The sequence below is a fragment of the Carcharodon carcharias genome, chromosome 12 (assembly GCF_017639515.1).
Source record: "Carcharodon carcharias isolate sCarCar2 chromosome 12, sCarCar2.pri, whole genome shotgun sequence".
Lineage (NCBI taxonomy): Eukaryota > Metazoa > Chordata > Chondrichthyes > Lamniformes > Lamnidae > Carcharodon > Carcharodon carcharias.
In genome coordinates, this window is record NC_054478.1 from 104,879,625 (window position 1) to 104,897,305 (window position 17,681).

At 40.5% G+C, this 17,681-nt stretch overlaps 1 protein-coding gene across 7 annotated transcripts in view; it reads right to left on the reverse strand.

The window, feature by feature from the left end:
• LOC121284983 (serine/threonine-protein phosphatase 6 regulatory ankyrin repeat subunit B-like) overlaps window positions 1-17,681 on the reverse strand; it is a 194,991-nt gene that overhangs the window by 123,100 nt on the left and 54,210 nt on the right. For all 7 annotated transcript variants that reach the window (XM_041201025.1, XM_041201024.1, XM_041201023.1 and 4 more), the window contains exon 2: window positions 6,538-6,621. In XM_041201025.1, coding sequence (XP_041056959.1) covers window positions 6,538-6,621 — 84 coding nt within the window. The remainder of the gene's footprint in view (window positions 1-6,537; window positions 6,622-17,681) is intronic.

The window sequence follows — 17,681 nt, forward strand, 5'->3', positions numbered from 1 at the left end:
TCCCTGTACAGACCTTTTAATGTTTAAAGAGAAATCCAAACACTCAGTAGTTAACCAAAAGAACCATGCCATATAATTTGATGTTTTTAAGCAAAAACAAACATTACAGATATAAAATTTAACAAAGCAAGCACTAACTCAATACTACGTTTTGTCACATATAAGTCGTAAACTCTGTTCTACTTTTCAGTTTCCCACAAGAGTTCCCTTATACATTGAGATCTTGAAGGTTCTTTCACTTCCTCTGGAACCAACCCAAAAGTACACCACAGCCCTCCAGAATTCACTTTGATTTCTCCTCTGTGTTCCAGCTGCTCTCCCGAGGCACAATATTTCATGGGGCTCCATTAGCTTTTGGTTAAATGACTCTCTAGCTTTTCCATGAGACCTCACAACTGTGGAATCCTCAGCTCAAACTTGAGCCTCACTGCCTTCTCTAACATAACTGCTTATTTTTTAGGATTAGGGTTACTACTGATTTCTTGCTCTTCCCCCATCCCTACATTCCATGCGGTGGACAATAAGGTTAGTATTTTCTCTGCTTAAGGTACAGATCTGGCTAATATTTATCTCTTTTGCTCCCTTGACTCAAATGAGCTGTAACGGTCTCTGTCCATTCCCAAATTGAACTGCTGGCTGCCTACTTCTGTGAGCAAAGACAAAGGGGAAAAAAAAATTCAGGGAACCTCCCTTCCTCTACAGCCCATCTCCATGACAACGTGGCATACTTGGTATGTTCTAAGCAGAAATGTAAACCAATTATCTTTTACCTTCAAAACAACCCTTTGATTCTGTGACTCATGAATTTTTTTTTTTAATCCTCTAATGGAGTTAACTGCCCTTTATCCAGACTTGTTGGTCCCACCAAGGAATTCCCCTTTTTCACGATCTGTTTTATCTTCTTTTCATCTGGGAGCGACATAACTAATTTACAACTTTTATTGAGCTAACTGTAGACCGCCATGCTCTATCACAAACTTAGAGATGAGTCATCCATTGTTTAAGTTTTCTCACTTCCAACCCTGACCTTACTAACTAAACACTTTGAACTGTAATTACCCCAGGTCTGTTTGAATTCTCAAATCAATCAGATTTTTATATTTATCTTAGATTTACCACTTTAATTTCCAACACAAAAATATTTTCCTCAAACTAAAAGTTACACCTCAAACAAATGAATTATGGAACAGATATTCACAACACCTGGGTTCTTTTTTTTAAAGTTAAAAGCTTAAAGAATCACAACTGCTTTGAACAATTACTGATAATTCTGTGAAAGATCGTCAGTTTGACTTACGTCATGTTCCTAAATCAAACTAAAGTTCATGTAAACAGAAAATAAAACTAAATCATACATGCAAGAACAGAGTTAGGCTGGAATTTTGATTTGCCATTCATGGTGTACCAATTAAGCAGCATTACAGAAAATAGCCATGTAAATTCCTGCAGGTTGGACACGTCTTTTCTCTTATCAATTAAGGGGAGGGAGCAACAGTTGTGTGGGCAAACACCATATAGCAGACTGTATGACGCACACCCCACCCCTAACTTTCAGTTAAGGAAATGGCGCAGAGCATGGGGAGGTGAGAATTTGGTGGAGGGTGGGATGAAATAATCCAGAACCTTTAGCTAGAAATAAGGTAGACCATTCAGACCACCTATATTCATCATCTCAAGAAAATAGACTTGATTACAGCCCCTTAATAGCATTCAACAGGTTCTTGTTGAATTTAATCTTTTTGTTTCTACTGCTCCATCTTTCAAGATAACCATTCCATCGATTATGTTTCTCCTAACATCAGTCCTAAACTGATACTTTAACTAGCTTTAGTCTCAGCTAATAAATCTCCTTATTCTGCTGTGTGGCATACTCAAATACTATTTAGCAAAGTTCAGGGATTTCTCCTTGGGACCTGACAAAAATTACCCCAGCCTTTACATCAAAAATTGATTAACTTGTCACTTATTTCCTTTGCTGAGTGTGTGACTTCGCTGAATGCAATTGACTTCCACAATTGGCCATATGATTAGAATTCAAGGAATTAACTGGCTGTGAAACATTCTGAGGATGTGAAAGGTACTATAGAAATGCAAGATCTTTTTTCCCTTGAAGCATTGGAATAGAATTACTTTATCTATTTAATGTAACTATGTAAGATTCCCTTTCAAGCATCTCTTTTCAACACAATATAGTCCCAGTTCTCCAGCCTTTTCTCTTAGCCCAATCCTAGGATACGAAAGTTACCAAGAATTATTAAGCCTTTACTACAGAGTTAATTATCACAGATTTTGATTCAATGCATAAAAAATTAGACTCCCCAACATCTCCAAGTTAAACCATTGAAGAAGAAAGCATTTTACATTTATTCATGCAGTGATTCATCACACCTTGCTAATGTCAAACTTCAAGGAAGAGCATAAGAACTAGAAGCAGGAGTAGGCTATATTGCTCTGCAAGTCTGATTTGCCATTTAATGAGATCATGGCTGCTCCATGACCCTCAACTCCATTTTCCTCCCAATCCCCTTATTCCTCAATTCCCCTTGAGTGCAAAAATCTATCCCTCTCAGTCTTTAATATATTCAACAACTGAGCCGCCATAGCCCTCTGGGATAGAGAATTCCAAAATTTCACAATCCTCTTAATGAGGATTCTTTCCTCATGTTAGTCTGAAATTCCTGACCCCTACCCAGAACTATACTCCATAGTTTAGGCTCTAATGTCAGGGGAAATAGCCTTCAGCATCTGCTCTGCCAAACCCCATCACAAATGAAATTACCTCACATTCTAAACTCCAGAGAATATAGGCTTTAGTTTAGGCATGATAGAGGTATTCAAAAACATGAAGGGTCTAGACAGAGTAGATAGGGAGAAACTGTTTCCATTGATGGAAGGATCAAGGAGCAGAGGGCAAAGATTTAAGGTAATTGGCAAAATAAGCAATAGCAGCATGCGGAAAAACGTTTTTACACAGCGACTGGTTAAGATCTGGAATACACTGCCTGAGAGTGTGGTGGAGACCTAAACGTGATTCCAGACCCACAATAACGTGGTTGACACTTAACTGCCTTCTGAAATGGCCTGGCAACACTCAGTTCAAGGCAATTAGGGATGGGCAACAAATGCTGACCATGCCAGTGACATCCACATTCCATGAAAGAATGAAGAAAAAAAATTATCATTGGGTTTCTGCTTATTACGATGGACCATAGCTCCCCAAACTCCCTCAACAGAACCTCATTCCTCATTGTACCTATATCGTTGGTTCCCACTTGGGACACAACAACTGGAAACCCCCCCCTTCTCACTCCAAGTTCTTCTCCAACTGTGAGGGAATGTCCTTATCCCTAGTATCGAGCTAGCAACACAGCCCTTAGAACTCCTATTCATTGTTGCAGAGAACAGGTGTTCCCCTGACCAAATTGTCCCCTCCCACCTCCAGATTCCTTTTCACAGCCATCCCCGAACTTCTCAACTTGAATGGCCTCCTGCATTCAGAAGTGAAAAGATTTCCAACTAAGCCAAGCTCACAATAGTTATAGCAGAGAGAGAAAGATTCCAGTTTACTTGCTGATTTTGTAAATCGCTGTCTGGATAGTAACAGTGGAGCTACAGTATAGCTCATCATTTCAAATTTAGTGAAGGAGGGAAAACTGTCAGCCAGGCATCCAATTCTGAACTGCTCTTCAATTACCTTTGCTGCAAGGATGTTTGTGAATGCTGTTTGAGGGAAGGGGTCAACTTGGCTTTGATGCCTCACATACTTAAATGGCTTGCCATCATACATCTAAGGCTTAAACATTAATATTAGTTGGTCATGGTGGCAGAGTGTAATTTTTACCATGAAACCACACACAAGCAAGAAATCAATACTTCTGAAACTAGCTAGATGAAGAGAAAAAGGCTGATGCCATATCATATTAAAGTTAAACTATTTATCATGAATTCTTCAAATGAATCTTGTATATTTAACCTTTTCAACCAATTCCCAGTCAAGGAACAAAAACAGAATTACCTGGAAAAACTCAGCAGGTCTGGCAGCATCAGCAGAGAAGAACAAAGTTGACATTTCAAGTCCTCATGACCCTTCAACAGAACAGAGTAAAAATAGGAGAGGGGTGAAATATAAAGTGGTTTAAGGTGGGGGTGGGGGGGAGGGTGGGTGAGAGAAGTGGTGGGGTGGGGGTGTAGTTGCATGGACAAGCAAGCAGTGATAGGAGCAGATAATTAAAAGATGTCACAGACAGAAGAATAAAGAGGTGTTGAAGGTGGTGATATTATCTAAAAGAATGTGCTAATTAAGAATGGATGGCAGGACAGCAGGACACACAAGGTACAGCTTTAGTGGGGGTGGGGTGAAATAAGACTACCAGGGCATAAAAGGTATAGATTTAAAAATAATGGAAATAGGTGGGAAAAGAAAAATCTATATAAATTATTGGAAAAAAACAAAAGGAAGGAGGAAGAAACGGAAAGGGGGTGGGGATGGAGGAGGGAGTTCAAGATCTAAAGTTGTTGAATTCAATATTCAGTCCGGAAGGCTGTAAAGTGCCTAGTCGGAAGATGAGGTGCTGTTCCTCCAGTTTGCATTGAGCTTCACTGGAACAATGCAGCAAGCCAGGGCAAGGGAGCAGGGTGGAGTGTTAAAATGGCAAGCGACAGGGAGGTTTGGGTCATTCTTTCGGACATACCGCAGATGTTCTGCAAAGCGGTCGCCCAGTTTGCGTTTGGTCTCTCCAATGTAGAGGAGACCGCATTGGGAGCAACGAATGCAGTAGACTAAGTTGGGGGAAATGCAAGTGAAATGCTGCTTCACTTGAAAGGAGTGTTTGGGCCCTTGGACGGTGAGGAGAGAGGCAGTGAAGGGGCAGGTGTTGCATCTTTTGCAAATGCATGGGGAGGTGCCATAGGTGGGGGTTGAGGAGTATTGGGTGATGGAGGAGTGGACCAGGGTGGAACGATCCCTACAGAATGCCGCCGGGGGGGGGGGTGGTGAAGGGAAGATATGTTGTGATGCCACCACCAAACGCATCTTCCCTTCACCCCCCATCGGCATTCAGTAGGGACCATTCCCTCCGGGACACCCTGGTCCACTCCTCCATCAGCTCCTACACCTCAACCCCCTCCCACAGCACCTTCCCATGCAACCGCAGAAGGTGCAACGCCTGTCCCTTCACTTCCTCTCTCCTCACCGTCCAAGGGCCCAAACACTCCTTTCAAGTGAAGCAGCATTTCACTTGCATTTCCCCCAACTTTGTCTACTGCATTCGTTGTTCCCAATGCGGTCTCCTCTACATTGGAGAGACCAAACGCAAACTGGGCGATCGCTTTGCAGAACACCTGCGGTCTGTCCGCAAGAATGACCCAAACCTCCCTGTCGCTTGCCATTTTAACACTCCACCCTGCTCTCTTGCCCACATGTCTGTCCCTGGCTTGCTGCATTGTTCCAGTGAAGCTCAATGCAAACTGGAGGAACAGCACTTCATCTTCCGACTAGGCACTTTACAGCCTTCCGGACTGAATATTGAATTCAACAACTTTAGATCTTGAACTCTCTCCTCCATCCCCACCCCCTTTCCGTTTCTTCCCTCTCCCTTTTGTTTTTTCCAATAATTTATATAGATTTTTCTTTTCCCACCTATTTCCATTAATTTTTAAATCTATACCTTTTATGCCCTGGTAGTCTTATTTCACCCCACCCCCACTAGAGCTTGTGTGTCCTGCTGTCCTGCCATCCATTCTTGATTAGCACATTCTTTTAGATAATATCACCACCTTCAACACCTCTTTATTCTTTTGTCTGTGACATCTTTTGATTATCTGCTCCTATCACTGCTTGCTTGTCCCTACAACCACCACCCCCCCACCCCACCCACCTTAAAACAGCTTATATTTCACCCCTCTCCTATTTTTACTCAGTTCTGTTGAAGGGTCATGAGGACTCGAAATGTCAACTTTGTTCTTCTCCGCCACTGCTGCCAGACCTGCTGAGTTTTTCCAGGTAATTCTGTTTTTGTTTTGGATTTCCAGCATCCGCAGTTTTTTGCTTTTATCCCGGTCAAGGAAATTGAGTTTACTGCCCTCAGGTAAGATAAAGCGTTACACGCAAGTGAATTGTGTGCATAATGGCTTGCATACAATGGTGCCCTATATAGTGATAAATAGGTTCATTTGTTTGACCCACTTGTTACAGGGACATCTATACACGTCATTGTAAATTAAGTTTCAAAACGCAAACCTCACACAGTATAGAGAGAAATATAATTCCAATGTTTTTTACTCAAGTATTTGGTAAACTATTCTTGGAATGAAGGATAAATGTCAGCCAAATGCAACCATTGAGAAATGCCCAGGCCTTGCCAACATGTGCTTGGGCATGCAAATTGTGCAACATTTGACTCTGGTGTCCAGCTAGTCGAAGTTGACTAGCACTCATCAGAATGACCCAGATTTATGGGTCCAATTCTATGAACTGTTCAGTAAAGAAAAACTGTGTTCTGGAACCACATTTCTGGCAAAACTTTAAAAGTGACTTACCAAAGCATTGACATCTTCGGTTTTATAAATCAACATCCGCACTTCATCAGGATCCCCGTTAAATATTGCCTGGACCAAAGGAGGCTAGGAGAGAGAGAGAAAAACACATTTCTTTTCTATTTGGTAATTTTACATCATTTAGAAAACATGTGCACAAGTTCAAATGAATCAACTATCTGTAATAAAGCGCTCAAAAATTACAGCACAGAACATTGCTGCATTAAACTGATATTATATGTCCCAAACGTCAGGACAGCTACTTGATAATGCCTCCTTCTTTTCAATTAAGTACATTAAAAGGTGCCTCAATAATCCAAAACAATGTAACAACTTGCCGATAAGTACTCCAAAATTCATTAATGTGAAACTAAAATAGTAAAGATTATTACCAAAGCAGACCTTTAATTATAATTCAAAATAACAGGAAATGCTATAAATACTCAGGAAGGACAGCATCTAAAGAGAGAGAAACAGGGTCAATATCGAGCTGAAATGGCAAATCCTCTCTCCACAGTTACTGTCTGACCACCTGATAGTTTCCAGGATATTTTTTCCTTTCAGATTTGTAGGGTCTGAATTATTTTGCTTCAGACCACTCAAGTACAGGTACAGTGTGTCAAAACAGGCAACCTCGGGACCAAAGCAATCCAATTTCAGATCTTGCCCAATTTTGGGTCGGGCGGTTCAGGCCTTAGGCAGTTCAGGTCAAGCCAGGTCAGGTGGGATCAAGAGTCATTTGGACCATGGGAACGGGCCCAGACCAGTACGCAAATCTCAAAGGGGATATCTAGTCAGGTGCCACACAATGCCAAGCTGAATTGTCCTGTTAACTTTTTATAAACTTTACTAAATTAAAATTGATACATGGCACATTCTAAAAATGTCCGCTTTTCAGACAACTCTGGCTTTTGGGCAGCCGGATTTAAGATGCTGCACTGTATTACTTTCTCCTTATTGCTTCCATCAACAATACTGAAGTAGACATAAAGCATGTTTCACGGGATGTACTTGAACAAAATATTTATTTTCTATCGTTTGTGTTGCTTGAAGTAGTCCAACTTTCAGCAGATATACTGTAACGTTGAAAAAATTAAGAGATCAATCCTCTAAGGTTTTTTTTTAAATGTCAAAGAAAACGAAGACAAATGTATAGGATTTCACTCTAAGGTATTTCAAATATATTTAACCACACGGATCTTGAAATATTTCAGAATGGAATATGACCGAATTTTCCAATCTGGTATTGTCTCCCATCAATAATGATGGAAGCTCACAAGTTTGATTTTAATTGTTACAAGGATGTGCTTTTTAAAATATACAATCTCTAACTTCTGGCTGGAATTTTAATAAACACAGGAACACTCTCTCCAGACAATGGAAAACTGCCTAGACTGTGGCAATTCACACAATCACACATTCCGCCAAATGGGATGAAAAAAAGACACAACCCTTTAGGGAGCATGAAAGACCCCATCCCCCTGTTGGCTTCACACTATCCTAAGACTTTTCAAATGTTTCTGAGGTGACATCAAAATGCAATTACCTGTTCTGAAACAATAACTTCATCAGAAATGAACTAATTGGGTTTCTCTGGAATATACACCCAGCAAGGTGCTTTTAAGGACTGCTTGAGAAAGGAGAGAGAGAAAACAAAAGACAATGCTATAACGAAAACAGGCTGTGGAAGCCCTCTCTGCCTGTCTCTCTCTCAGAAGTGTTGCTCGGTTTTGCAAAGTAACCATACCGAGAATGGAAATCTACTGAGACACCTTTTGGAATAAAACATGAAAATCTGCTCCATACAACTACACCCAGGAAGACAACTGAACAAAATGGCCACAACTTGGAATCACCACCTGCCAAGGACCCAGTTAACCATACACTCCTCTGTTTTACTTTTCATGAACTGTAAAATATCCTATAAGCCTATCCTCTTGTATGTGAATGTGCACGCCCAGCCGAATGCAATTTACCTATTTTTGTAAGTTTGGGAGATAGCTTCGATAACCTTATCTTGTTCTTTGTTTACCTTACAAAAAAACTGTCCGACTAATTCTTTACAATCTGAAAGGATAAATAGTGGGACTCCTACAGGATTGGAAAAGCACATCCTCTCTAAATTCACACAAAACCCTGTTAGGGCCACACCTGGAGTGGGAGAAAAGGGGGGAATCATTTCTCCCTTCCTCACATGGTCGTAACAGAAAAAACTACCTGAGAACGCACATTCACACAAATTCGGCAATTGGATTTACTCCCAAGGCTATTTTACAGTAACATCTAAATGGGTGATCTTGAAGATTAATTTTTTCCCCCACTTCTATCATGGTCTGATTTTGTCCACTTACACAAAAGTGAGTTTGACTGATTTTTCTTTTCACTATTGTACCTTTACCAAGATAAACTTCCTTGGAACTGACTTAATGTTGCAGGATAAAAATAGTGGTTTATATTTTGCTCCTAGGATCTTAAATTTAATGCCATTAGTTGCCGAACCAAATGTTAGTTAGGCCTATTAGTACTGTACCATTGAAATACCTCAAACAAATATTCATTAAGATATGCATCCATTTTCTCTGATGGAATTCTATGTTTGAACTCTGCTAAAAGAGAAATCTGTACTGTGGACATTATGGGTAATGCAGCAGTTGGTGGGTAAGTATAGCTAGACACCTACAAAAGAGTAAAATATGAAATATAACTTACAGCATTTAAATTTTATTTCTGCATACCCAAAGGATAGTTCATTCAGGGAAGACATTTTAGATTATCCCTCTGTACCTTTTCTTACTATCCTCCCCCATAACACCAATTCTTTCTGGTTTTCCAGGACTATGCATCTTCTCTGGCCAAGGGAAAGCCTGCTCTTGCGTCTCAACAGATGTTGCTCTATAGTCAGTCCCTAGTACGTATAAGAGAGCAGCTTAGAGTGACTTACAATGACAAAAGAGAGAGAGAGAGAGACAGATAGAGAGAGAGAGAGAGAGAGAGACAGACAGAGAGAGAGACAGAGACAGAGAGAGAGAGAAAGAGACAGAGAGAGAAAGAGACAGAGAGAGAAAGAGACAGAGACAGTGAGTTCATGCCCATATTGAAGAGACCAAGTTCATGAGGATTTAAATGAGGCTGGAAGATTTGCCTAGCTTTGGCTAAAGGGAGGAACCTCCTGGGTAACCCTCAATGTGAAAGTCAGTTCAGGTATTAGAAGTTATCTGGCTAGAAAAGGAAAAAGGAAGCAAGCCATCAGGAGCTGAGAAAAACTGGTTCCTTGAGAATGAACTGACCAGTTAAAGGACAGAGTAAATTATAACTATGGAGGGGGATTTTCAAGCATTTTAAAAATTTAAGGGGGGGATCTTTTCTCTAGTTTAGAGTCTAAGCTGTCTACTGAACAGTGCTTCAACAATGTTTCTTTCAGTTTATTTATTAATATAAAGTCTTCAAACTGGAAAACTTGTGAGGTCATTCCACTTGGTCACTAGAAATTCAAATAACTTTTGAAAAGTTTTCCATCTCCATGGAGATTGTAAAAAGTATTACAAATGTTTCAATATTGCTCCATAATTACAGTATGCTTTCTTCCACAGGCTACTCCACCTTAAAATGAGAACTACACACTAGTTTGTGTCCATAAACAGCCCACGTCACGAACGCCACAAATACATTTCTAATTTTGTCATTGAAATGCAAGCAGTTTATTTATTCAGAACACCGAGCTTAAAAAATAAACTTCACTGCATATATTAACAATGCCATTTTGTCAATAGTGAGCTATGTATCTTTCAAGGGTTTATATCATGGTTATTTTTGACATTTTAAACCTAAATCCTCAACAGTCATGAGAACAGTAACTTTATCTAGTGTTCTGATGCTTTCAATTTAGGAAGGAACACTAGGGGTAGTGGAAGCATACACTGGTAACACAAATTTTCACGACTTCTAAAGAAAATGCCACATCTGGAATCAAGAGCATATTTTGAATGCCAATCCTTTAACCAATTACATAGCTCTACATCCTAAATTCTGATTTCACAGTTGAAACTAGAAACTATAAAACAAAGAGCATTCAATCCAGCGCTATCCTATTAATCACAGCTTCAGAATCAAACATGCAGGACAGGGAGTACTAAAAAAGAAAAAGTGCTAACAATAAACAGAATTAATTCTATCATCTATTACAAAGCAGTGCTAATGCTAGTGCAGCATCACAATTTTCTATAATAAATGAATTATTGTCTCTACTTCAGTTATTTAAATGGTATTAAAGAACAGTTGCATGGAATATCTGATTTTCAAATCAAGTTTTCAACATTCAAAACAAAACAAAAATTTATATTTATTCAAGTCTGAAGTTAATAAAACCAATTCAGCACTAGTTGTTCAACATGGTAAAAAAAATGTGTTCAGTGACAAGAACACAGTCAAAAACACAATTAAAAGTTCAGAAAATTCACACCTTATATGGACAGGCTATTGCATATTGACTTTATAAAAATGATCTGGCATCATTCAATGCCCTCTGCAACAACACTTATACATAATGCTTTTAACGTAGTAAAGAATGCCAAGGCGCTTCACAGGAGAGTCAAACAAAATGTGACACCAAGCCACATAAGGAGATATTTGGGCAGATGGCCAAAAGCTTGGTCCAAGATGTAGGCCTTAAGCAGCATCTTAAAAGGAAAGAGAGACAGAGGCAGTTAGGGAAGGAACAGCAGAGCTTAGGCCTAGGCAGCTGAAGGTGCAACTGCCAATGGTAGAGGAGATTAAAATTGGGTTGTTCAAGAGGCCAAATTGGAGGAAGGCTGACAATCTCAGAGAACTGGAAGAGGTTACAGAGAAAGAGAGAGAGACAAGACCATGCAGCAATTTAAAGACAAGGATGAGAATTTTAAAGTGCGTTACTTAATGAAGAGCCAATGCAGGTTAGTGTTCACGGGGTGATGGGTGAGTGGAATTTCATGTGATTTTGAATATGTGCAGCACACCTCAAGTTTTCGGAGGGTAGAATGTGGGAAGCCAGCCAGGAGTGTTGGAACAGTCAAGTCTAGAGATAACAAAGGGAAGGTTGAGGATTTCAGCAGCAGATTAGCTGAGACAGGGTGGAGTCAGGCGATCTTACACAGGTGGAAATAGGCAATCTTGATGGTGGCACAGAAGGTCATCTAGGCATCAAATACAACACTCTGGCTGCGTGCAGAATGGTCCAGCATCAGACAAGTAGCAGATGGAAAATTGGATGAATGAATTTAGGGTAAGTGGATCAGGCTCAGCTGTGATGCCTTTTGCCATTGAACAGATTGACAATGCTCAGTGTTGGTAAGCTATTAAATGATACGTAGCATTACACATGAAGTAGGACACCTGAATGAGACACTGGAAGACACACAGATTGATAAAGTTAATAGCCAGCAGGGTGTGATGCCTTCAAGAATGGAGGAGAAGAAAGAAAAAAAGGAGATGATCATAATCGAGAACTGGGGCAGCTATTTTACAAATGTCCAGATAGAATTTGACAGGCCCTTAGATGTTATAGGAAAGCATGCTTCACAATTCTGAAGACTTTGCTACAAAGCTTTTAACGTTAACAATAACAAAGAGAGTTGAAGGTTAAGGGAGTAAAACCAAACAAAATCTGGAATAGAGTGCCATTAGGCAGTTATTGTTTCTTTCAAGCAAGCACCTCTGGCAACTCCTGCAATGGACCAGGCCCCAGACGCATAGTCTTTCTACTGGATATCAGCCTACAAAGGGCAAAAAGGTGGTGGTGGTTGGGGGGGGTGGTGCATTCCAATGCTAGTTATGTCTGTACTTCCTAAAATCATGCTTAGGCTATGAAGCATGTAATAATGTGGTAGGCAATATGTGCCTGGCAGACCAAATCCACAAGGGAAACTTTGTCACGCTATCACAATGGTTTTGCAATTTGTATTTATTATGAGAAGATTTGTGCACTGAATTCAGGAGTGAGTCCATGAACAACTATAGGGATTTTTTAAAAAATTAAAATATTTTTTAACAAAAGAAAAGAATTCAAACACAAACATAAGATTACAGTTACTTGAAATTATAACAAATCCCAAAATTCCTAACTAACCTGACTCTCAACTACACACCCCCTTCAAGACAGCAATCCAAAATAGATTTTAAATTTAAATAAGCAATCCAGCAAGGTTACCACACGTACCCACTTGATAGTGGAATTCCAAAGGCTTTTTAACACAACTTTAGTTACTGGGCACAGCAGGCTTCTGCAAAAGTGGTTAAAGGCTTTTCCCCCGGGCTGCTTTACACAGTGTACCTTTCAAGATGTTACACAGCGACACCCTGCATGGCCTTCCATCCTTCTTTATATGTTTCTTTCTCTTTAATGTGTAAGATCCCATTGTTCTACATGTCTTTGGAAATTTACTTTTCCTACAATATACAAATCTTTCATGTTGTCAATATGGTCAGTACCTTTCGGAAAAATGAGCATACTGCTTGGCCTTGCTGATCTTGTTAGTTATAAACATCCTACCATTCCTTTGAAGCCCAAACACCTTTCCAGCTACCATAACATGCAAATTTCATTCACCTCTTATCTGTGAAACCCTTATCCTAGCTTATCCATCTCCATTTCAAAAGTCTCTTTACACCTAACTTTTTTGGTAATTTCAACCTTGCAGGCTATCTGACTCTAATTCAATTAAATCAGTCACACAGACAGAACCATCCACACTCACATTCATAAGCCTACAATAATATTATGAAAAATATTATAGTTTCATGACAAGCATGGAAAGCAAGGGAGAATTTTCTGGCTTGGAAGCTGGAATGACAAAATTATCTTCCCAGATATGAACAGTGAACAGCAGTCCACAGCAAGTGAATGCAAGATGGCACTGACTGACCTGACCTACTCAAGTGTCAACACTGCCGCTCTACAGGAAACCAGATTAGCCAACAGACTGTACCTATGAGGCTAACTACACCTTTTGTTGGCAAGGCAAGAATGCAGAAGACCACCATGTGCTACATGTAGGCTTTGCAGTCAGCAGATTGACAGAGTCAACTGAGTCACCAGTAGCAACTTCTGAATGCCTCATTTCTCTGTGTCTATCATCTGATGGAGGCACTATCAACCTCATGTGTGCTTATGCACCAATCTTGAATGCCAGCTTCTCAGACAAAGATTGATTTTATGACTCTGGACATAATATTCTGAAGCACATTCCAAATGGTGAGAAGTTATTCATCCTAGGCGATTTTAATGCATATGTTGGATCAGACAAAGATTCACTGTCAAAGTGACTCCGTCATCATGGGATGGGCAAAATCAATTACAACAGTCAAGATCTTCTTGAGGTTTGTGCTGTTAATGAGCTCTACATCACCAACACTTTCTCCCATCTCCCAGTCAGCTTTTGATGCTGTCCCATCATGGTTGACTTAGATGAACAATGTTTATCACTTGAGCTCGAAAAGGCCACTGATTGCTTAGTAAGCAGAAAGGCACCCAGCAAGGATGGAATTCCAGCCGAACTGCTCAAGCATGGAAAGTCCTACCTATTGCCACACCTTCATGACCTTCTCCTTCTTGTCGGAAGGTGGAATCCATTTCACAGGACATGTGACACAAAAATCATCACATTATACTAAAACAAAGGCAACAGAGGAGATTGCAACAACTGCAGAGGTGTCTCACTCCTTAATGTCACTGGGAAGGCCTTGATTAGGGTCATGCTGAAAAGACTCCATCTACTTGCAGACCTAGTAATCAGGAAACACAGTTGCCACACTGGCAAATCTACAATGAATATGACCTTCTCCCTATGCCAGCACTAAAGCATTTGACACCATCAGTGGCACAGGACTCCAAGATTTTGGGGAAAATTGGCAGACCACAAAGCTCCTCAGCCTCATCTGCTCCTTTCATGACAATGTGCATTGTATTGTACAATTTGACTTCATCACTTCTAACAGTTTTGAGGTGAACACCTGCCCTTTTACTTCCCCCCCTCCTCACCGTCCAAGGGCCCAAACACTCCTTTCAAGTTGCAGTTCCCTCAATTTGGTCTACTGCATTCACTGCTCCCAATGCGGTCTCCTCTACATTGGAGAGACCAAATGCAGACTGGCTGACCGCTTTGCAGAACACCTTCGGTCTGTCCACAAGCATGAAGCAGACCTTCCTGTCGTTTGCCATTTCAACACGCCACCCTGCTCTCATGCCCACATGTCCATCCTTGGCCTGCCGCAATGTTCCAGTGAAGCTCAATGCAAACTGAAGGAACAATACCTCATCTTCTGATTAGGCACTTTATAGCCTTCCAGACTTAACATTGAGTTCAACAACTTCAGACCATGAACTCTCTCTTCCCCTTTTTGATCCTCTTTTTTCAAATATTTATTTTTTAACTTTTGTATATATATTTTTCCCACCTATTTCTGTTATTTTAAAAATTTATTTCCATTCATTGTTTTATCCCCACCTTTTAGTCTATTTCAATCTTTTTTCCCCACACTGTCCCCTCTCCCACCCCACACCCACTAGGGCCACCTGTCACTTACTCATTCTGCTTTCTACTCTTAATGTCACCATTGGCGCCTCCTTTAGCCAGCATCACCACCATCAACACCCCTTCGACCTTGTTTATGACATCTTTCACAATCTCTCCTTTGCCTCCACCTTCTATTCAGCTTCACCTGTCCCACTTCCCTTAAACAGTATATATTTCACCACATTTTTTATTTCTCTTTAGTTCTGAAGAAGAGTCATACAGACTCGAAACGTTATCTCTGGCTTTCTCTCCACGGATGCTGTCAGACCTGCTGGAGTTTTTCCAGCAAATTTTGTTTTTGTTTCAAATTTCCAGCATCCGCCATATTTTGCTTTTATCAAGGTATAGTCCTTTGAAAGGGAAAGGTAGGACAAATAAATCCAGAGGGCCCTGGATAATAAGAGAGATGAAAAAAAGAAGTGCATGTATGACAGATGTCAGGTAGAAAATACAACGGAGAATCAGGCTGGATACAGAAGGACCAGAGGGGAAGTGAATAAAATTAAAAGAAAAGGAGAGAGCAGGAAATGATACTGGCAGCTAACATAAAAGGGAATCCCAAGGTCTTCTGTTATGTATATAAATAAATATAGGGTGGGAAAAGAAAGAGTTGGGCCAATTAGGGATTTAAAAAAGGGGACTTGCATGGGGAGGCAAGGGAAATAGCAGAGGTATTAAACAAGTACTTTGCATCTGTCTTTAAAAAGGAAGATGCTACCCAGGCTGAGGTGAGAGAGAAATTTACAATTGAGAAAGGCTCTCTTTAATTAAAATTGATAAGGTACCACAACCAGATGAGATGCATCCACGGGAAGTGAGAGTGGAAATTAAGTTGCAGAGGGACTAGTGATAATCTTCTAGTCTTCTTTAGAAACAGAGGTGGTGCCAGAGGACTGGAGAATTGTGAACATTACACCCTCATTCAAAAAGGGGTGCAAGGATAAAGCAGGCAACTACAGACCAGTTTGATTTTGATGGTACAGAAACTTCTGGAAACTATAGTTTGGGACAAAATCAATGATCACTTAGACAAAAGCAGGATAATTAAGGAAAGCCAGCATGGATTCATTAAGGGAAAATCATATTTAACTAACTTGCTGGAGTTTTTTTTTGAGGTGATAACAGGGAAGGTTGATAAGGGCAATGTTGTTGGCATGGTGTTTATGGACTTCCAAAAGGCATTTGATACAGTGCCACACAACAGACTTGTGAGTGAAATTCTAGCTCATGGAATAAAAGGGAAAGTGGGCACTTGGATAAGAAATAGGCACTTGGATAAGAAATTGGCTAAGTAACAGGAAACAGAGAGTAGTGACAAATTGTTGTTTTTCAGATTGGAGGAAGGTCTGTAGTGGAGTTCCCCAGGGGTCAGTGTTGGGACCCTTGCTCATCCTGATATATATTCATGACCTAAACTGTGGTGTTCAGGTCATGATTTCAAAATTTTCAGATGATACAAAGATTGGCAATGTCAACTGTGATTGAACTTCAAAAAGGACAGACATGTTGGTGGATTGGGCAGACAAGTGGCAGATGAAGGTCAATGCAGAGAAGTGTGAGGTGATTCATTTTGGCAGGAAGAATATGGTGAGACAGTATAAAACAAAGGGAGAAACTCTAAGGAGGTGCAGGAACAGAGTATATAAGTCATTGAAGATGGCAGGGCATGTTGAGAGAGCAGTAAATAAAGCATATAGTATCACAGGCTTTATTCATAGGGGCATTGAGTCCCAGTGTAAGGAGGTCATGTTAAACTTGTATAAGACACTAGTTAGGCCTTACCTGGAGTACTGCGTCCAATTCTGGATGCCATACTTGAAGGATGTGAAGGCATTGTAGAAACTAGAGAAAAGATTCACAAGAATGATTCCAGGGATAAAGAACTGGAGCTATGAGGATAGATTGAAGAAGTTGGGACTGTTTTCCTTGGAGATAAGGAAGCTGAGAGGAGACTTGATAGAGGTATTCAAAATCCTGAGGGGTATGGACAGGGTAAATAGAGAGAAACTATTCCCACTCAAGAGAGCATCAAGGACTAGACGGCACAGGTTCAAAATAATCAGAGAACGGATCAAGAGTGATGTGAAGAAAAATGTTTTCACCCAGAGGGTGGTTGGAGTCTGGAATGAGATTTCTGAGAGGGTGGTGGAAGCAGGTTCGATCGAGGTATTCAAAAGGGAATTGGATCTGAAAAGAAACAATGTGCAGGGTTATGAGAATAAGGCAAGGGAGTGGGACTAGGTAGAATGCTCTTTCAGAGAGCCAGTGAGGACTCAATGCGCTGAATGGCCTCCTTCTGCATTCTAAAGATTCTGTGATTCTGTGAAATCCATGATCGCTAATGTCCTCTTAGGGCATGGTGCCTGAAGGAAGAGGAGGGTCCACGATGACAGACAATTTGTCTCCTGGTGCAGAACTCAATTCTCTGTGCGTGTAAGCAGCTACCACATTTGGCTGACTCATGAAACATGCATGGAATAATGTCAAGCTGTCTCTTAGGACCAAGCTGCTGGTTTGAGGCCTATGTTCTCAGCACCTTGTTGTATGGTTGTGAAACATGGATGACTTATTGCTATCAAGAAATGGAGCTCAACAACTTTC